The following is a 23,142-nucleotide window of genomic DNA, read 5'->3' on the forward strand; positions in this document are numbered from 1 at the left end:
GTCACCCTCTTGACTTAATGAGGCTTTTTAGTATGATCGATTTTAAATTGATGTTAACACTCGACGACAACAGCATTTGTGAAGTGATAACAACAAGAGCGCCGGGCAACCTGCTGCTTAACAAGTACCATAGATGGCCATATGTGTTACGTATGTGTTGTATATATATATATATATTTATATATGTGCGTATGCAGGTGTATGTGTACGTGTTTAGAGATATAAGATATTTAGCGGCATTAGAGGGTTTTTTTTTTTTATTTATTTATTTTTTTTTGGTTTTTTTCTTTGTTTTTTCTTATTTAACTTGATGGATTTCACTCATCAATTAGTTATATACAATATACTATATTAAGATGTATTTAAGCGGAGCAAATGGAGTAGCAAAACGCTTTTGATTTTTCTTTTATAGCTTAATTCCCGCAAGCAAACAAATGATTTCGATTTTTTTCACATTCTACGCAATGTTTAGTTGAGAAGAATATTCTTTTATAGGTTTGACGATGTTAATGCATTGACGCATGGCGCTAATAGTTATGCGAAATTCGTAGCCGCTCTATTATCATCAAATCTATTTTTGATTTCGTTTTCATGTGATTTCGATTAATTAGAGGAAGTGCTGATGATGAAGATCGCGAAGAAGCTGAAAATTACGCTGTGGCTGATCGTATACAAGCCGTTCATATAAATTTTGAAGCTAAGTGTTATATTACAAATACAAAATTTTCCTCCTTATAAAAAATATTTGAAAAAATTCAATGCAATAAATAGCCTTCAACAAGACATCGATGACTATATAAACATATATAATGAATTTATTGAATTCTTGATCAATGATCGGGATGAGATGGTGCGAGGACGAGAGAAATCTCTGAATCTCTAGAAAAAAGCAATTTCGGCTTGTTTAGCCTGCTAGAGCTAAAGCAGTTAAGAGCCGTAGATGATATAGGAAACAAAACAATGCTTGAACTCACAAATGTCTACTAATATTATATATAATATTATATATGGGAGTTTATTAGAATTTTTGGATAGTTATCCATAGAGTAATTGCCGATTGTTGATAATTAAAATGTTTCCTAACAGAAAAAAAAAAAAAAGTAAATAAATAAATAAATAAATAAATGTTTGAAACTTGAAATCCTTTCATGTTTTTTGCGCGTATTTGGTTACAAATACAGTTATCGGCGAACTGGCCGAAGAACCGTTTCCAGTCTTCTTATGATTGAAAAAAAAAAATTGCGAAATAGCAGGCGCTCAGCTGTCGATTATTCAACTTAGCTATCAATTCCCTAGAGTGGCGGTACGACTATAGAAATAGAAAAGTTTTCTTCCAGAAGCAAACTCATTTTGCTTCTCCACAGCGTTGCCAAAATGCATTGACATCATTACTATTCATATAAATGCTATAGAATGAAATCTTACTTGGTTTGTGATAATACTTTTAAAAATTGTTCGCAAAAACGATTCAAGAATCGAACCCTGCCATATACCTAAGTTCATTGGTCATTGTCATGTCGTGCATTAGCTGTTTAGCCAACGAGTGCGGGTTTATGCTGCACGATGCGAGCAACATGACGCAATTGCGCGTGGTATAGTATAAAGCAGAGTTTCCCAAATATTATAATACTTTTTTCTTTTCTTTTATTATATGAACAATAACTTAGGAAGTGCCCGCTATTCGTGTGCGTAATGCGGTGACAGTCGGAAAGGATTGTGAAAAGAAAGAAAGTGAAAGGGAAAGTGACGACAGTCAAGTTGGTCTCTGGCCAATCGGGTAAATGTTAAGCCTTTACCGATGGATCACTCGCTATAGCTACGACCAAAATAAACTCTGCCGCATTGAGATTTCAATCCGCGAACATAGACTTAATAGTCGGAATTCAACCATATCTTTGCAGCCGTTTCTTTGGTTTAATAGTAGAAAAAGCAAATAGTTTTTCTCCGAAAGCAAGACTTCCTCTTCGAATATCAAGCTTATAACCGGGAACATAGTTTAGTACTAGTTTTTTATTCAGACGCATTCTGACGGGTTGGAAGTCTAAATATTTTTGATTTTTTTTTTTTTTTTGGACAACACTTTACTATTTTGAAACCTCCTATCGTTACCTAAAGTAATGAGGTTGGTTTGATGCTAAGGTGGCCGCTTTGCAAGAAGAAGTCTTGCGTAACCTTAAATCAGTTAGCAACTTAGTGTTTGTGATAGTGCTTGTAAAGTTCAAACTTCTCCAATTGATGGCGTCCCGAGCATGGTATTTAAAGGATATCCGAAAACGTAGCGTAGAAACAAAACGAGATCGGATTCGATATATTGTAGCAAAAGTAGGCGTGTGTATTAGTGAATGCAAATTTCAACCACAAGGTATCGCGCTTAACGTTATTCATCAACAGTACGGTGGACAATGCAAACAACAGGTTAAAAAAGAGAAATCGAGAAAATTTGCCGAATAGTTGTAGTGGAAAGAACTATGTACAGAGGATCGCAAATGCCTCCAGAATGGACAAAAAATCATGAAGGACGCATGCCTAAGGAACAGAACAGAATAGGTAAAGAAAATATCGCTGGTCTTCCGGCCATGGTAGACGCAAGTGTAAACTTGTCGAACGAAGGCATACGCAGTCGTCGGCTGGCCGAAGATGATCTCAGAATAATAATAGTTGTTAAAAAGGATGACCGAGCTATCAAAGAGCAAATCCATAAGGAAAATTGCACAGTAAAAGCGTGTTGGGTTCAGGGGGGCGGCTTTACTTTTTAACGCAGTTGTCTATGACGGATATGATATAGCTCTGCGGTTCACGCACAAGACCGTTCTGGGTGATCCCAAGACTCTAGTCTGAAAAAAAAGTCATAAAAGAGCATCAAAGAGAGTCACACAGAGAATACTTTACTGTTACGAAAACTGTTAAAGAGATTAATTGAGGGATTCTGCTGGGTAGGATGCCGAAAATCTGTAGCAGCACGAATTCATGGCTGTGAGGAATGTAGTAAATCAAAAGAAGCGGAAAATAAGGTGAAAAACCAAAGGGCGACCAAAACGATGTACAAACGGAAAGCAAATCGCAAATGAACAATTGATGGCCGGAAATGATCGGAAAGCGAGGGTTCTTGAATGAAACCTAGCACAACCCTGTACAACCTATCAGCAAATTGTCAATCTAACTGGAAGGAATCGTATAAAGCTATCACAAGGATAGCTGACGGAGTTTATCGGATCCAGCAACAACCGAAAGGCAGAGCAATAGTTAAGGCAGCACACGTAAGTAGACTGACCGCCTTGGAGAAGAACCTTGCCCGGGACGAAGAAAATGAAGTGGAGGACTGTGTTACGGAAATGTCATATTTGATGATTTGAAATGAAATTCTAAGGGAAGGGAACAGTATACGTTCATGGCGCGGTATCTGCGTTAAGCAGCTGGCGACTGACTGAAAGAGATTAACAACAATTTGCAGAAAATTTAGCGGGAAAACGGATGAATTTCGTTAATGGTATGAAAAGCTTATCAAAAGATATATAAGCAGAATATTTGCGGAAAGCAACGAGAGAGTGAGAGTCACGCCAAGAGAATTGAATTGCAATATTCGAATGGACATGATTAAAGCGCGCTATCGTAGAAATCATAATTCGGCGGTACGAACTTATTCTCAAAAGGAGTTGAGTAAAAAATGTAAAAATCACAAAAGACAAAAAAATATTTCGAATCTCGAATTTCGAAATACTATTACTCAGCGACTTTTGTCGAGAATTAAAGACCTTTCAAAATAGAGGGGGATTGATCGAAGAAGTGAACCAATCTGAACCATTTTAAAAAGCATTCGTACTTTAGTCAAAGTTCGTCAGTTTACAAAATGTTATCTTACTATCTTAAAAACTGCGATCTGTAGTTTCAGTTGTATGGATAGACGGACAGACGAGTTGAGAGAATGATTCGGATCGATATAGTAAAAGTTATGCTTTTGAATACAATTTTAATTGCACCTTGTCTCCCTGACTGTCTGCCTGTCTATGTGTGTGTGTGTATATTCAAGCTCCTTACTGGTCGCAATTTTTAAGTAAATAGTTTGATAAAATTTGATACGCTAACGTGCTTTGATCCAAAGGTGAAACGCTATTGAAAATGTTTCGGTCCGGATCACTTTATGGAGCACTGTGATGGGAAAAATGCAATTTTCAAAAATTGTTCGACAATACTTGCTGACCAATGGTAGTTCGACATTCTAAATTGGTAGGAAAAATTTAACCGTCTCTAGGAACACTTAATCCTTTTATATTAAAGGTTCTAATTTTCAAAATTTCATGGTGAAAATTGTCCGAGAAAATTAAAAGTAGGGAATTTGGATAACATAGGTCTACTTTTTAGACCCCCCCAACATTTAAAGAGCTTGGCATGGAAAGCAGGCCCTTCGAAACTGAAAGGTAATAAAATGTTTGCGAAGTAAATTAGGTTTGCTAAATTTGTATCATGCCGCGTGACACCTTGGCTTTCATGAAACGTATGCCTTCGTATGTAAATAACATGGCTGTGTTGGGGAAAGTTGTATGGGGTATCCAATGATCAGTCTTGCCTGACTATAATTTTCTTAATTGTTTTTCATATGTCGGCGGGATGCATACGCGATAGTTATATAATTTTGATGAAAATCAATAATTATTCGTATTCGGATTTGAGGTTATGTCGAAACAATTTTCTTCGATTTTTTCCATTAGAATGCTTCATTTCGATTTTCTTGCATGCTATCGCGTTTGATCCGGATTCTCTTAATCGTTGAATATGTTCGACTCTGTCATTTAATCATAAGTTATATAAATGGATATCTTTGTGGGTGGTTTGCGCTTTACTTTATGCAAAAACTAAAACCGTGAATACTAACTGGAGAGTTCGAGTTGTGATGTAATTTTACATACGCGTGCATTTAAAAAATATCGTTGAAGACTATGATGCGTTAATTACCAAAACTATTCTTAGCGATGACAACACACACATTCAATACACCGTCCATACGTCGTAGGTCTCTAATGAAATGCAATTATACTCGCGGATGGCATTCAAAGCGTGCGATGTCGTAAAAAAAAAAGAAAGAAGAAGTCATACCGTAGCAAGGCAATCAATCGCTATCTCGCCTTGCTGGCGAGATCTGCTTTTCGAAAAGAGTAACAAAAAAAAAAAAAAAAATGTAACTGCAGACCGAATGTGAGTGAATTTGATGATTGAAAACAAAGTTCACTTAGGAGCATTTTCAATGAGAAAGCCGAAGCATTTTTCGCTCAACTTTGGAATGCAAAAAATAAAGAAAAAAAAAGTATGCGATAAATGAAATTAAGTTAGCTGGTGCGTGTGTGCATTGAAATTTTTGATATGATTCAGTTTAAGTCAAAGTTTCAAGTCAACGCAACGTTATCCTTTCGTCCGTTCGTGCCTTTAAGTTGCTATAAAAGAACGGATAAACGCGTCAACCCCGGCTAGAAGATTGAAATTGTTCGCTTTTTCTTCTTCTTCTTCTTTTTTTTTTTTTTTTTTTTTCTTGCATTAAATATTAACTCAAATTCCATTTATCTTAAAAGTTATTTTTTCGTTTTTCTCTCCCCTTCATTGCCCTGTGTTTGGCGTGCAGTTGCAAATTACATTCAAATTATACGATTTTGTTAAGACGAGGACATTTCAAAGTTTCCAATTTCAAAAATTTTGTAGGGCTGAGCTCAGTTTTATTTTGCTTTTTTTTTTTTTGCTTTTTTTTTTTCTTCTTTTCTATTAGTGTTTTACTGCTTGACAAAAAAAAAAGTATGCGTTCGCCAAGTAGAAATTGTTAAGAGAAGAGTGATGAGAAGAGCAGAGAAGATGAAAACAAATAAAAAGTTGACATATGTGCGCCTGAAGCATGATTTCCGTAAACAGCAGGGACACAATCAACACATCTCTCCGCGTACTTACAGTTCCTTCATACCAGAATGCCATACTTGCCTTGCTTGCTTATAGCTTGACAGATTTTCGTACTCGTATATATTGTATTTGGAATTGAAAAATACAACAACAACAATAATAATAATAATAAAAAATAATACCAACAAAAAGAAAACAACCAGAACAACAACATTAGCATGATACAGTAGATTGATGTACTAGAGTGCATGTAGATTTTGTAGATTTCCATCCACGAAGCACTTGATTTTTTGTTACAAGTGTTTTTTTTTCCCCTAATTCTTTTCCTTTTTCTCTTATTTTTTTGTTTATTTCATTCACACACACACACACACACACACACAAAATAATACTTGAATGGATTGCTTTGAAAGTTGCGTAATTGAGAAATTAATGGGCGGACACGATAGTATCTCTACACGTATTCGCGAAATGCTATCATTATGGCTGCATTATCAAGAGTATCTGCTTCCCAATAAAAACATTTATTTGCTTTAATAAAAACTTTTAATTGCATGTGTACACTTATTAACTAAATATATTAATAAATATCAATGCATGCTAAGAGACATACGTAATGTATTCAAAATTATTTTATTGAGCAATTTTTCGCGCGATTTTGCGATTTCTTCTTCTTTAGTACTCACTCGCGAGCGATCGAAAATTTTAATTAATTTCTCGTTTCGCAATAAAGGTAATTAAGATTTTGTGGATTTGTCTATGGATGATAGCACCTTCAAGCCAGATGCGTAATTAGAATGTAAATCAAATCTTATGGGTAATGCGTCAAACGATAGGTTTAATAATTTTTAAAAATTTTTCCATATCACGTCCCGGTGCTAACTGGCTGGGAAGTGGATGGAGCGAATACAAAAAGAAATTATTTAAGAAAATAGTCTCAACGAATTTTCGTTTAGTTGATCTCGATTTAATCTCTTGTTCCTTTTGCGATATTTTAAAAGCATATACTAGGGCTTAACTATCGAGTGCGATGCAATCTTCGAATGTGTACAATTGGGCAATCAAATTTTTTTCTCAATCTCAATCACGAACGATGAGTGCATGTCTCATGTCTAAGTGCCGGAATTCGGAAATCTCTTGAAGTACGCAAATTCTCATAATAGTACGAAGAAAGCGAAATTAAAGTTTACAATGAATTTTTCAAATTTGTTCCGGTCATTACTTAGTTCCTATATGACCTTGGCTCGATCGTATACTGACAAGCGGTTCGTTCGCCTATCCATTCGTTTCTTTGTTTATCTCTTTTTATAATTTTGAACATTGCAAAGTGCAATCAAAAAACCGTAACCATTTTCTCGGTTAGTTTCTCTCTCTCTTTCTCGCAAGACACACTTTGTGAAAATAGTCTAATCCGGACTCAACGACAGCTAATATTCAGCAAATTGGAAAACGATGGCGAACTGCTGAACGAACAGTCAATCCCTAAGTGAATTTGAATTGCCCCGCGTACATCATCCAGCTCGTGATTTTGATCTGATTTCATTACACTTTTATTTTCAATACATTAAAAGTGTACATAATTAAAGCAACGGATTAGAATTCATTTCTTTTGATTGATGAGGAAAAATTTGCGAAAAATGAAGAAGCATATCTCTCCAATAATCGGCCGGCCTTAGCACAAAATATATTCAATGAGTGAAAATTTGAGGACACTCAAGTTCAGCAGATTCTTATTAAGTATGTATGCTTTGAAGTGATCCATTGCAGGCTATGTCCAATCACTCTAATACATGCCTAACCTTTACCGGACATATATTAACATGCACGATGAATTTTAAAATAATACAGCAGTAGTGGTGCGACTTATTAGTATTAGTATTTGTGATGATGAGTGCTTATCTCCTAGTGGAGACCAAGAGTGATATACGCGCAAGCGTGATGTTTAACGCCATGTTACCTATAACATCATAAGTTTGAGATCCAAAATGGTCCGGACAAAATTGGGTACGTTAAAAGGTCCAAAAAAATGGTCTGAGCTGCAAATTGAGAATTTAGTCTATTCGGCAGTGACAATGCGGTTTCTAGGGGCAGATGGGCAGATCAAACTTACTTACCGGAAGGGCTGATCTTATCTATCGGGTCACTCTATGCCTTTATTGTCACATACTGCCCTACCTATCGTCTCTAACGGCCCATGAGTTTATATGAGAGATCCTGAAGATGGGTCCCATTGACGCCTTTAAATGTACTTATGAGCTATAACTGAGCTAAATCGGGCAAAGGACGCGTCTATAGAACAAAGTAATTTAAGAATAACTCTCTGCTATCAACAAATTTGCGATTTTTGCCCGCTACTTATACACTACACCGATACAAATTTTTATTAAAAATGAGTGCTGCTATGATGCACACGGTATCAGGCATCAGGTATGAAAAAATGATAAGGTATTGAAATTGCACTTCTCCCAATCATTACGATTTGGCCAAAATTGAATATAATTTCTTATTAATTTTTTCTCGATGTTGCTCTTTTTTTTTTTTAATTTTTATGCCTTCAAACTTGCTTGAGATTTCTGAAATTGTTCCAAAAATTTATTATTATTAATGCCACGCCACGTTTCAACAAGTATCAAAAAAAAAAAAGGAAGCTGGACAACTTGCTGCAGTTAAACATATAGAAGGTATGCAAATATGAAATCGGAATTTGCTTATTGATGGTTCTAACATGGCATGGAGAAGGCATATTATGTGTGTCAAGTTGTGCTTGCTTTATAGCTTGGACATTTGAAAGCAATAAGCAATCGAAATACTAACACATATCGGAAGGGAAGAAAACTTTTTTTTCCAACAGCGAAAATCTCGAAATCTTGTTTGTACTAAATAAAAAAAGCATCCACCGATAGCGGTTGAGTTGTGCCCAAAGGATATTCGGAGAATTCAAGGCGTAAAAAGTTCATGGATAGATGCAGATGTGACAGGAAGACCACTACTACTACTACTACGCGAGATAGAACTGGAACAGCTCTGCGTGTCATTAGCTGTTAAAGTCGCGTGAAACGGTTAAATCCAAGCGCTACCAACAACAATGAATTGCGAAATATCAAAAAAGTCAACACACAGCCAACTTTTTACACGACATCCATCCATTCCTCCATACAGTAAAACCAATTCGTGATACATTGAATGAATTTAATTGGGAAGTGCTACCCCATGCAGCTTACTCAAGAATCGTGAGTCCGTTCGCGTGTCACTTGTTTGCATCGATCGAACGACACGCACCACGGTTAGCAACGCCTCACTTCTTATGAAAATTTACAACAAGTGCCGTGTAATTGGTTTGTCTTGAAAGAGTAACAGGTTTTTTGGGCGTGGCTTGCATAAATTCTCGCACAGATAGGAAAAATATATAACAGCACAGAGCGAAATATTATATAAAACTGAAACAATTTGGGAAAACGGGTGGAATGTAAACTTTCTTAGAAAAACTTGGGCGAGAACCGCCTTTTATTATATCGTTCGATTCAGAAAATGATCTAAAGTTGTTTTTTCCGTCTGTCCGTCTTGTACTCTTCGATTCAACTTATTTGAGATATTTTGGTGAAATTTTGTACACTGACATCTATTGACACATGCACACACGCTACTGGCTCACTTTTTCGATCGTTTCCCGTACAAAGCTCTATTTTGGGAAGTCATTGCATGAATAATCGTAGAGCAGTGGACCGTGATCTTTTGTGGCCTGTGGCCTGTGGCCTGTTATGACCCGTGATCGATATGAAATGTTGATTTAAAATTTGTCACAAAGACTTGGCCACAAGTCCAACTTACTCAGGCAATGGGTAATAAGCATGAAAACTTTTGAGTGTCTATAGATTTGCATGAAAGTTTTGAAAACTGATAGATAATCAAGATTTTGTTCTTATCTGCTTGACTGACTGGCATGCGAACTAAACCAATTGTGTGAAGTCTAGCTCTTTGGCTCTGCTGCAACGTGGATTATTTTCGTTCCTCTCTTGGCTAAAATATATTTGATGATTACGTGGCATTGAAATGATCATAAAAATTGATAATGAAATTTAGCAGAAAAAAAAAACAGAACTTTCTCTGCTTAAAATTATTATATAAACAAGTAAAGGCATGGCATTTAGGTTGGGCAAAGCCGATCATTAAATGCCCTAAACAATTTTGTCGAATATAATTGTTAGGAAAAAAAAAAAAAAAAAAACCTCACGAGAGTGCTTAGATCATGTTATGGTGTACAAAAAATGTACCTATGGTATAGTTAAGTTTTATTTGAAATCATTCATCATAGATTACACGAATTTACGTTCTGTGGCCTCGTTCATATAAAGGCTTCCGAAAAATGGAAACACGGTATAATTTTTGTTATTTTATTTCGAAAATGAATGAGAAAATGGACTCGACTTGAATCGTTTAGGATATCTATTAATCAGTCTTGTCCGACTATAACCTTCTTATCTGGTTCAAAAGTTGGCGATGTCGTTCGGCTATCGAAAATTTTGCTCACGAAACAATGACACATTTTGCGTGATTGATGGCATTTTATATTGAAAGATCCTTTCCATGCAGCTTACATTTGTATTTATATGTATTTACAAAAAAAGTAGCGAAACGAGTTAATAATTTGCCTTGATCAGCTTTAATCAAAAATAATTGCAAGATAAGTTGAGAGCACTTAGATAGATAAATGCATAGATTTTGATATCTTTAGGATATCAGCAAAACATTTGACGAGAAACTCTATTCAATCTGTACGATTTCACTTCTTCAGACAGACTCTTTCACATAAGTTACAAAAAAAAAAAAAAAAAAAAAAAAAAAAAAAGGAGAAATGATATTGAACATGTTGAGAAAACTTTGAGGTCAACGGCATTAAGAATATAAGGCTCTATACTTAATGGCTCGGTCTCTTTCTGAATATATTTAACAAGATATTTACGCAAGAATATGATATAATTTATGCGTTAATGCAGATGAACACATGCACCTGTGCATGCATATATACATGTACACGTACATATATATAAAACACATACAAATAAACACACAGGGGCGCGGGCTCGTACTTTGGAACATTGCAAGTACATTAATCAAAACAAAATTATGTGTTTTTGATATTTATCCGAAAAACCGTTAATGATACCTTACAAATGCATGTATGCTTATATGTATATGCCATATATATATATATATATATAAATCATATATGTGTGTACTTTATGGTGAAATAACCTCATGTTGACGTTTAACATACAAACTCTATTACTGAGCATGAAAAACACACATTCAAGTACATATGCATGCATATTCATATTTAACGTAAATTTATACATATATATATATATATATATATATATATATATATGGACACAGACATCAATATACTTAGTCGGATAGCAGTAGATTTGCAGCCTGGAAGCAAGCTATTAACCATCCATTCAGCACACTAATTTGTGTATCATATCAATTTGTTCCACCGCATGCCGACCGACCGAGCGCGCACTCTTATGCTTTACGTTAGCACGAATGAATGCATGCTTTGCTTGTTATATGTTTGTATGCTTGCATAGTAAAAACATTATTACAGAAAAGCAAGAACATCATGAGTAAAAACATCAATTAGGATCCAACCAACCGACCAACCAACCAACCAACTAACCAACCAGCCAACCGAATAGACAGTCAGCCAACAAGCATAAGGCATAAGCTTTGTTAGCGTTAAGGCAAACTTACCTACCGACTGTCATCATGTCATTGTATGTTAATACAGGCAGCCATACAATGCCATATATACATACAATTCTTCGTTTATATGCTTTCGCCTTTTCGCTTCTTTCTCTCTCCATCACTCTCACTCTCTCTCTCCCTCTCTCTCTCTCTCTCTCTCTCTTTCTCACTTTCTCAATTTCTTTCTTTCGCTCTCTTTCTCTCTCTTAATCTCTTCGTATGCGTATTTGCTTCTCTTTCACTCTAACGTTTTATTAACGTACACTTAACCGCATTTTTTTACTTTTTTTACTTTTTTTTTTTTTGTTTTTTTTTAATAAAAATATGTTAACCAAGTGGACCATTCTCAAGGATGCTCCCGGTACCTTAATATTAACGAAGAAAAAAACAAAAAAGAAAAAGAAAAAAAATCGAAAGCATAATAAAAAAAATTGAAAAAAGAAAAAATAAATAAATAAAAAGAAAATAAAGCAAAGGAAAAAGATAAGCAAAAACAACAACGATAGCAACAAGAAAACAAAAATGGAACTTAATGTGTATTTGATTGATGTGGCTTTTTAACTTTTCATTATTTACCGCTAAAAGCATCTTTAAAAAAAGAAAAAAGAAAAAAAAAAATGAAAGAAAAAACATTTTAAAAAGGATCTTCGGTGCACGCAAGCCATGTATATTGGTATGTGTATGCGTATCTATGCGTTCGCATGTACTTTTTTTTTTTTTACTTTGATGGCGTCCAAAACCTTCATCTTATGCCCCCTCCCTACCATCATTACAATGCATATAAACAAACAAACGCAGATTGTTATCATTGTTGTTGTTGTTGTTCTTGCTGTTAGTGTCGTTACACAAGAGAAAAATTGCCATTTCTCTATATTTATATATATATATACATACATACATGTGTGTAGTATGTTGTGCTACTACCTACACATATTATTTATTGTAACATTTGTATTTATGTATGCATGTGTATATATCTCATCATTTTATTCATCTTTTTGAGCTTTGCTCTTCTTCTATATTATATTCTTTGTAAAAAATAACACCCCATATATATGCTTAACACACACACACACACACACACACACAAATAAACATAGTCGAATTTGCTTCTATACATAAGCGAAATTTGAAATTTTTATGGGTTTTATGCTTTAATAAATTGCTTTGTTTATAAATATCCATAAGGATGGATGGACAAGCCTATCATCTATTTCGGTACCCTTAGGTGCATAGAAAATAGTGCTAAAATTTTTCATATAAAAGTCAAAATTTTGTATATTGAATCTCGTAAAATCCCAAAGTGTATCAACGAGTTGAAGCAAGAAAATTTAATTTGTCATGCAGCGAATCCGGAACACTGACCTCCGAAAGATGCCATTAATTATTATAAAATATCAATGAAGATCTTGAGGATCAACTTAGCATACACTATCATACATTAAACGTGAGATGAAACTGGATTACTGTACTCCTCTTGTCGGTATGGCAATCGTAAAGTTCTTGAAAATATATAGGGAGCGAAATAGATGTCATCCCCTCACCGATCTTTCGCGTCAACACTACATCAACTCAACATCATAAAGCGTTGCTCTCCCTTACTTGACATGTAAGTAATATTTTTTTTATTTTTATTTTTATTTTTTTCTTTGTCTTGAGACAGATGTCTAATGCATTCTTCGACCTTTCACCCAAATTTTTGGCAGTTTTGCAAGAAGAGCTCCCGATACAGATACGGGGCAAAGAAATAGATACGATTGAAAGTTTTATGACGATACCAAGGACAAAACATATATATGTGAATCACTTATTTGCTAAATCAATTAAGTTCATAAGACCGAAAGTAGAGAAGACGTCATTAAACTGTTTGCTTATATTTTTTTTTACATCGCGTATCTAGTAGCTATAGAAAATGAAATGAATATGTATTTAACTATTAATTGCTTTATAAAAAAATGTTTTAACTAAAATTTTTTTTTTTTTTTTTTGATTTTATTACGACTTACATTAGAGTATGTATTGGTTTCCGAAATGAATTATTTATTATTTAATTACTAAAAAAAAGATGTTGTCACTTTATCTTATTACATATATATTAATGATTAGAGAATTTTTCTGGTTTTTTTTTTTTTTTTTTTTGGATTATTAATAGTTAGGAGTTAATCTAACGCTCGCTTTGACATTAAACTTAACAAGTAAGAAAATTATGTTTGTTCGTGAATCAATATTTTATACCCAACACGAACGTTATCGTAAGAAAGACAAAAAAAAGAAGTGAAGAAGAAGTAAATTTTCATGCTCTATAACATGAAGTGGGCACGGCTGATTATTTTTATTTTTAAAATAAAAGTTTTTCTGGAATAGGCGTGTGAGCGTCGTAAGCGTGAGCTGTGAAAAGTTTATTTGTAGGCGATATCTTCATTTTCTCTAACGGGAGAATGTATACAATAGATACTACGCGGGCGGAGAGACGGACATTCCAATATTCTTTACGAGGTTTTTGAAAGTTAACGAAGAAAAATTAAATTTTGATACACTACGATATTGAATAGGCGTGGTCAGGCGGATACTATAGTATCGCCCACCGAATATGCGTTCAAGTTTTTGTTCACTTATCTGCAATAGTTTATGAGTAATGAGGAGAAAAACAAATTTTTTTACGAAGTACTGTATGCGTATCCTTTGGCCGATTTAACCCACTTCCAATATTAGCCTGCATGCGAGAACTTTTAATGTTTTCATTGAATTTGAAGTCGATAGCTTTCTTTTTGCGGCCAGGAGCGGATATTACATAAGCGGATAGGCGGCGCGCAGACCGACATCCTGACCCATCCGGAAGCAAACACTTCAAACGTTTTAGAATTCGATGCTGATCAAGAACCTTGTGGGGTCTTTGAAGTCCGCTTCTGCGGGTGTTGCAAACGTATTGACAAAATGAATATTCCCCTCATCCATCCATCCGGTGATGGATGTAATAAATTAATAAATTAGAAGTAAATCGTAAAACTATAAATCAGATAACATTATGTTATTTATATTAAGGCTACAGTGCAGTACACTCAGACTTAGAAATCAAATTTGAACAGGAAAATATTAATATTGTATTGAATGAAATCGTGACATTCTTCTTAGTGTGTGTGTGTGTGTGTGTGACGGGATATGGAACTTTATTCATAATTTCGCTCATTTCTCTCAATAATTTGATAAATTTGTTAAATGACCGAAAACGTATCAAAAAAAAGTTACTCTAACTGAACGGACACAGACGCATAAACTCATATACACGCAAACACAAGCAAAAACTCACACACTCACTATTCATACAAACTATTTCAATGTCAAAGTAATATGTTTTCTAATAATTAATTCAATTCGTTCACGTAGCTACGGTAGCAGCAGGACAATAAGCTGATATCACAACTAGATGCAAATGAGTCATATAAAGCAAGAAAACGCACGTAAGTCATCTTACGTTTTGCAGCTTAATTCACTTAAATACCATTTGCTTTGAACTGCAGCAATGTTAAGCATATCAGATATGTGCGTACATAGGACTTTTTTTTTCTTTTTCTTTTTTTTTTTTTTTTTGCTAATTGCGAACTAATCGGTAAACAGAGTAAATAGTTTTCAAATTAATGTAGTAGTAACAAGGACACATTTATACCTTTGCAATGAAAAACGAAAACCACTAACTCGAAGTACATTATGGCGAAGGTTTCAAAAGAAATTAAAATTATATATATATATATATATATATTTTAATTATCATACAAAGCCTTACTGAAGAAAATATAACCTTGAATTTTGTATAGTAGTTACTAATTACAAAAAAAAAAAAAAAAAAAGAAAAGAAAACATCATGTTTATCTTCTAGAACATTACGCAAATATTTTATCTAAAGTTTTACTATTATGTTAAAATATTTATTCCATAGAGGTATACATATTCCATAATCAGAGGATACTTTCTACGTGAGACGGTAATAGGACAGAAGTAAGTTGAGAAAAAGCCAAAAAATTGCGGAACATGTGACCCTAATCACCCGCTACACCTATGACAGAGTACGCACTACCGCACTAAAATTTGAATTAATTTAATTTGAACTGACTTGATACTCATTGCATCTGTTGATAACTATTTTTATCAATTTTTTTTAGTAATTTATGTTATCAGTTGTACAACAAGGCCGAAACTTTCCAAATTAAAGTATAGGTGTATCATACTCGGGAATACAGAAATAGAGAAAATATTGATTACAGTGTGACACTAAAATAATAGAACGGTTGTGTGGCATTATCGTAACCTGGTTAGTAAGCGTTTAAATCCATTAGCACTGGTAGCTGTTTGCAAAGTCAATGGTAGCGCATACCATAGTCGGATATCAAATATAAAAAAAAGTCCCGTTCAGACAATAAGCTATAGTGCCTTGTCTATATAGTCTTCACACCTCTATTGCTAGCCGCGAATATCAGTCTTCCTTTCTATAGCTTTCGAGACGGCCTAGTGTAAACAATTTTATGCAGCAGTATCAGTACTCTCTGCTGAATCATATTTTCAAAGATGACACAGTGAAATGGAAGAATGTATGCTGAGACGTGATCCCTCGTCTTTTAAATCCGTTACCATCGATTTACAATCTCCGCATTGTGGCTACCTTGTAATAGTAAAAAAGTTTACATCCATATAAAAGCCTACGGAGAAGGTAAGTTACTAGGTAGCGCGTGTCCAGTCGCGTGCTGTTACGGGTCACGCCCATACGATGCGTAACTTACTGCATGTTTTAACAGTAGCACGACTGACATGATTTTCTCTTGTTAATTATCTGTTCACGCAAACAACTAGATTTAAAGCCTTATTAATACGTTGAACCAGGTTGTTACATATATATTGCATGTTATCCTTAGATGTCCTTTTATGTCCTACATCGTTTATACCGACAGTGAAGCCGCTATAAAGGCCCTGAAATAGCTCGTGTTGGAGTGCCTTCAGATGCCTGAATGAGCTAGACGAGCACAATGACATGTATCTGCTAATATGTGTGACTGGCTGCTCGGGTATTAAAGTCAACGGTAGTGCTGACTGAGGGCCCCGAGGAATCATCAACCGTTCTGTTGCACATTAACTAACAATGTTAACCGGCTGGTATCGAAATCGAATTGATATTGGAAGCCATGTATAGGACAACGGCAAGCAAAAACCTTTATATAATTTTCCGGCATAGCACAAAAGCTGCTGAAAGTAAGAAGTAGAGACCTACGTTTGGCTACAGGTTTCTACACGGATCATAATTCCCTCACGTACCGCCTACAAAACAGAGATATCCCCGATACCAATTCATGCAAATTCTGTCAAGGGACCAGTGAGACGTCCTATCACATCCTACGGGAATGCGAGGTCATCTGCAGAATCTGACATCAAGTCTTTGGCGAGCACTTTTGTAATCCCGGACATTGTATTGTGTTGCGAAGTAGATGGCGAGATTCAGAGGAATCCCAAAAGTAGAGGGGTATGGGTATGGCCGGACAAAAGATCTCTTAGCTTGCGATACGCATTGCGCACGCAATTAATAGTTAATGTCTTAGATCTTTCGTGGTGACTTGAAGTGGACCCATCTCTCATTGGACTAATCATATAGAATGATTTTCTAAATCAATTCAAGTGGTAATGCCCCTTGTGCCTTGTGAGCGTGCAATTAAGCATACATTTCTCGGAAACCCTATCAATTTATCGTATATTCGTTTGGATGTGAAAAAAAAAAACTTTGAATAACTTTTTTAAGACGAAATGCTAGCACAACAGGACGGAAACGCAAGGAAATTTTTCTCCTTTTTTTTTTTTTTAAGACCTCCTTGATCGCATTTCTACGGATTAAAAAAATTTCTAAATTTTTTTGAAAATTTAAAAAAAAGAAGAAAAAAAAAAAGAATTTTATAGAAGCAATGTTTTTATTTTTTAATCCATTTTATCTATATTTACTTTTACGAAAAGTCTCACCTCAAGTCCTTTCATTTAATATCCACATTAAGTACAACAAACAATCCACCATTCCATAGCGGCTGTCATGATCAGATGCATGTTCGAAACAAGTTCAAAAAGTGAAATAAAAACGTATAAGATAGGCTTCAATTCATTAGAATAAAAATAACAGCAACTTTCACTTATTGCCTTTTCGTTTCATACAAATCGGCAGAGAATTGAAAGCGAAGAGAAACACGGCCAACTCTACAAATAGTGTGCGATTTCTGGAATAAAAATTCAAGAAGAAGGCATATCTATAAGCTACATTTGAAAGCGATAAATTCTCTTCAGTCATGTTGTTGTACTGCCAAAAAGCCAACTTGATCTATTTAGCAATTTATCGGCAAAGTGGCGCAGTGATGCTTTCGTTCGAAAAATCAACCTATTGAGGCCATACAAAAATGCCTTTGTACAATTATTAAACGATTAAAGAAAAGGCAAACCTCTATATATTAACTAGCATTTCATCAATTAGCGAAATGATGTAACACGAATTTCACGGTTTCTATCGTGAACAAGCTCTTACAAGCTCCTTGATATCTCTTTAGATTACTTTTCTTACTTTTTACTTGTGACGTTTCCCATTACGGTCATGCGACGAAATTATGGTACGAACGCATGTGAACGCATACTTTTCATGGAAGGCCATCTCACGTGTGCTCAGTTGGTCCAAATTGAGTAAAAAATAATTTTCTCGCTGAAGATAATATTGATTTGAAGGCTTCAAAATATTGATCCATCTAATCTAAATTTTTGATATCAATTTCACTAAAATTATATCACTCAGTGAATTTTGAAAATTTTAAAATGTTTTGTATATAACGTCTTTTTGTTGCAAAACCAATTGTCCTTTAATCATATTTAAAGTTGAGAGTTGAGAGAGTTGGACCAAAACACAATTGGTTTACAAACAGTGGCCAGTGCAGATTGAGTACAAAAAGAAAAACATAGACAGGCAGTACAATTTAGAAAATGCTTCTGAATTATCATAGATTAGTATAACATATGTAGGTGGACGCATCCCAAGGCCTTTAGGATGTTACATACATGTCCACAAGCCTCATATAACTTATATGAAAAGAGGCAACATAGTGGCCGCGAGATATATCGAACAATTGGAACCACTTTTGCATTTCGTGCTAATGCATGACACCCTAGCCAAGTAACAAGCTAAGGGACTCCAAAAAGTTTACCAAATCAATTATTTCGTCTTTATGGTTATATGCTAAGCGATTACGTCATTCTTATTGTTATATGTACATTATATTTCCGGTCTCCAACACATGCATGCATCATTTTATATGATTTGTTTAGTTATAATTTTTTATTGCTTAGAAATCAAGTTAAGTAATATCCGTTAAATTATTAGAAAACTTATCACCGTCACTCAAATACACATTTCACAGTAGATTATCTGATATCTTTGCCTTGACTTATGAATGCCTATTTCTATTAGTTTTACTTTACTTTTCTCTCCCTTTGTTGGATAATAATTTTTTCTTTTTTTTTTTGTTTAATAGCGAATAAGTAAATATTTATATATGATAATAAGTGCTTGCATGTATTCTGATCAACGAGGATTTATTGTTGAAAATTATAAACTAATATAAAATACAAATGTACGCAACGGGTAAATTCGATGATTTTTACCTCTCTCTCTCTATCTCTCTCTCTCTCTCTTCTCTATATAAAATACGAGTTTTTCGTTTAGTTTGTGATTTCATTCCTTGCCAGACAAAAAAAAAAAAAAAGAAAAAATAAAGGAAACTTTTCTGTGACGCATTGTGACTGACGATGAAAAAATGGATCTATTACGCGCCAAAAGTCAAGTGTTGTCATGTCCATCCACATCCAAATCAAAGCGAAATATTCATGTGCGTACGATGGGATCAGCAAAGTGTGTTGTTTTACGCGCTACTAAAGTCGCATGAAACTGTTACTGCCGAACGATATATTGTTGCAAAAAGAAACAGCAATAGCTGTGAAGCAGCAAACGCAAAGCTATCCTTTGGCTTGAAAATTCGCGGCCACATATTGCAAGAGCTGTCAAGGATACGTGGTAGCAACTCGCATGGGAAGTAATGCAGTATCCAGCTTACTCATCTGACATAGTGCCTCTTGATTATCACTTGTGCAGATCAGGTGCAGGATGATTTGGCCAGCAAGCGTTTCCGTAAAGTTGAAGATATGCGAAAATGTTTCGTTGAAAGTTTCGAACAGTTTTTCCAAACGCTACGACAAGAATGCCTGGGACAATTGAATCGGAAAAAAAATCGTAATAACAATAATAAAAATATATTTTCATCAAGCATCATAACCTTCAAGTAGATATGAGGCTGAGAGCGATTACGAAGCTCTTATTGCTTCTGCCAAGAACTTCATAGTTTGGGGCAAAGTTCATGAAGTTTGACATATGTATTCGACTATAAAAATTAAAAATTCTCTTGTGATTTATTCCACCACCATTCTCGCAAAACATATAAAACATATATTAAACGTGCGATTCTGTACACTGCAGCTGTTGACAGATGCAGCAAAAGAGTCATGTTGTAGGAGTAAATCGTTGAGGAAAGCGAATGAGGAGATCAGTATTTGACCATGGAAAGAGCAGTTTTATGATCTTGCAATTGCCGAATAATAGAAACAAAAAAAAAAGAAAAACAAAAAAAAATCACAAAAAATTAATTATGATGAGAGAACTTATCTCCCATACATATTGACAAAGCTTTAAAGCACAAGCACAAGCACGCACGCACGCACGCATGCACGCACGCATCCTAACTTAAACAATTTTTTTGTTTTACAAAGAGTGCCTGGTTTTTTTGATTCAAAAATTGCACTCTTTTACTCAAACATTCGCCCATTTATGCAAAAAGTCAATTTTTCAAAAATTATTTCCTAAGTGATTCTCTAAATGATCATAGAGATGTAGATTATATGGATTATTATTATTATTTTATTTATTTTTTTTTTTAATTTAAATTTAGATTAGTTATGTTGAGAATGGCTGCTGTGTTTTGCATTTTGTGAAAATAGTTTTCCAAAATGAATTTATTTTAGTAATTCTTTCAAGATAATTCCCATAAATATTATTGCTTTACTAGCTTTGGCCAAAAAAAATTTGTGAAAAATTCTCTTTTCCTTGTGTGGAACCGTTAACAGCGGTTTACCACCTTAAGTTAAGTCATAGTATAAGAGTATAAGGAAAAGCGTGTCTGTCTCTCTGTCTGCCTCTGTTGCCGCCAAAGGTCGACCATTAATTAACTAAGATGGTTCATATCGCGGGCTGGTTTCGAAATGTTATGTCATGCAATAATAGGACTCTATTTTTTATTTTTTTTTTTTCTTTGCTTTAATAAAAATAACACAACAATGCAATTAGTAAAGATCACTACCAATGATTATAAAACTGTACTGTGAAATGATTTCATTAATTAATATTTGCACATATTTTACATATATCCTTATCTAAGCCTATGTATTAGGTGTTTGCAAAAGTGTTGGCCATTTATTGGGAAAAATTGATACAATATTCTACAACTTTTGCCCACCGATACCGTCTCGAAAGAACGATATTGGTGGATTGGAAGCAATCCGATCGTACTTCTGCAGCAGATCGAAACCGCTTGCCAGCCCAGCCGCGCTACATCGAACTGAACAAGTGGTATGCGGTATGACACCTTGTTGATTCCACAGCATACGCACAGCAAAACGTTATGGCCGTGAATATTCCGCTTTGGAGTCGTTATGGATGTGGCTCTTCTCGATTAGCCGATTAATTTTTCGCCTCGGGATTGTCGCAGTCACAAAATACACTATAGAAAACTTTTCGATTTTTCCTTGACAAGGCAACTGAATCTGCCATCTTGAAATGATTCGAAATGACATTTTCACTCAATTCGTATGTTAGGTGTTTTCCTTGCCCAAAACGTCAAGAAATCGTTGATTCATTCACTGCCCAGCTGTTCGAAAGTTCTTGGGTACTTTGAGTTAGGTTTTTGGGCCAATAAATCTTGCAATTTATTATCTTCGAATTTTTTTGTTATTCCAGACTTACGTTCTTTGTCGTTGACATGAAAATCATCGCCTGAAACCTTTGAAATCATAATCGGTGCAGTAACATAAGCATAAGTTTCAAAAAATATTTGATAGGCTTCGGTTAGCAGATTTCTTCAAGTCAAAGAACAAAGTTAATGAATGAAGAAAATACAATTTCGAGCGTTCCAAGAGTATCTCAATAATATTAAATCGAATTAGGTTAGTTATCATTGCAAGCATCTAATAAAAATTATTGAGCCTAATAAGAATGATAGCGTTAAACAGCATCAAATGCCAACACGAATTGATTTCGCGAAATAAGTAAAACAATTTTAATCAAAGTATGGCTTAATATTTATTAATATTTTATTTATGCGATAAATTAACAAACTGGCAGAAAATCAGTAAAAGATATATATATATATATATGTATATATATATATATGTGACACTTAAAAGCAAACTTTGCGGACTGCATTCTGACTGATGTTTCTATTCATCTTGGAAATCTCGGGCTGGTTAACGGATCACATCGTATGGTCAAAACATTCAAATATACGCACCACATACTGCCCTGTCATCCTATGCTTGCTAGTGGATCGCGGTTTTTGTTTTTTAGTTTTTAATCTGCGTCTATTATGAAGTTTTAGCTTTCCTTCTCAATGTCTGCAGCGATTAAGAAACGTACGGACATCGACACGTCGAGTCAAGCTACCATTTTATGTTGTCAAAGATAGCGTATGCATTAATGGATTTCTGGCACATCTAAGTCTTATAAGTGAGATGACAAAAGACCAAAAGATAGAAAAATGATTTTGCCACAAGGAAAAATGCCAAGAACTCTTACGATCTATTTAAAATTATCAATAGAACTTAATGCTGCAGCAATTGCATTGGTGAACACTTGACGTACTATGACTATGTACTATCAATAAGAGTCAAGAAAATTGATAAAAGTGCGAAAATGCTTGGCATTCTTAAAATGTTGTTAAGATATTCTTATGCAGTTCAATGCATTCAATATCTTTGGTTTTTTTATGATACAAACATGCCCCGGCGAAGGGCATAAGGCGTACTAATTTATTCGTTGATCAGCAATTGATTGAAAAGGAATTAAAAATGGAATTTAAAAATTTGCATATCCGTCGATCTTATATTCAATTGATGACTGAAATGCTCTCCTAGCTTAATACAAGATATTCACAACAGATATGCCAGTAAGATGGATGTTAAGATGGATTGACCTGACTATAACTAATAGTTGAGTACGTTTCACACATTGTCACAACCATTTATGCAATTATTATTAATTGTATGCATAAAAAAAATATTTGTACGATTTTAATAGATTTTCTCTGGTATCACAATTATTTCCCATTATTTTCGTTTGTTATAGTAGTAGATCACGAATCACGAATGTTCGGGTAATTCCCCAGCTAAAAATTTAATATATCATTTTCA

General features: G+C 34.6%; 1 protein-coding gene across 1 annotated transcript in view; it reads left to right on the forward strand.

Moving 5' to 3' along the window:
* The first annotated feature begins 2,468 nt into the window (after positions 1 to 2,468).
* LOC119634190 (homeobox protein abdominal-A) overlaps positions 2,469 to 23,142 on the forward strand; it is a 74,683-nt gene continuing 54,009 nt past the window's right edge. The window contains exon 1 of the mRNA XM_038028213.1: positions 2,469 to 2,714. Within this exon, the coding sequence (XP_037884141.1) occupies positions 2,469 to 2,714 (246 nt within the window). The remainder of the gene's footprint in view (positions 2,715 to 23,142) is intronic.

The sequence above is a fragment of the Glossina fuscipes genome, unplaced genomic scaffold, assembly GCF_014805625.2.
Source record: "Glossina fuscipes isolate IAEA_lab_2018 unplaced genomic scaffold, Yale_Gfus_2 0, whole genome shotgun sequence".
Lineage (NCBI taxonomy): Eukaryota > Metazoa > Arthropoda > Insecta > Diptera > Glossinidae > Glossina > Glossina fuscipes.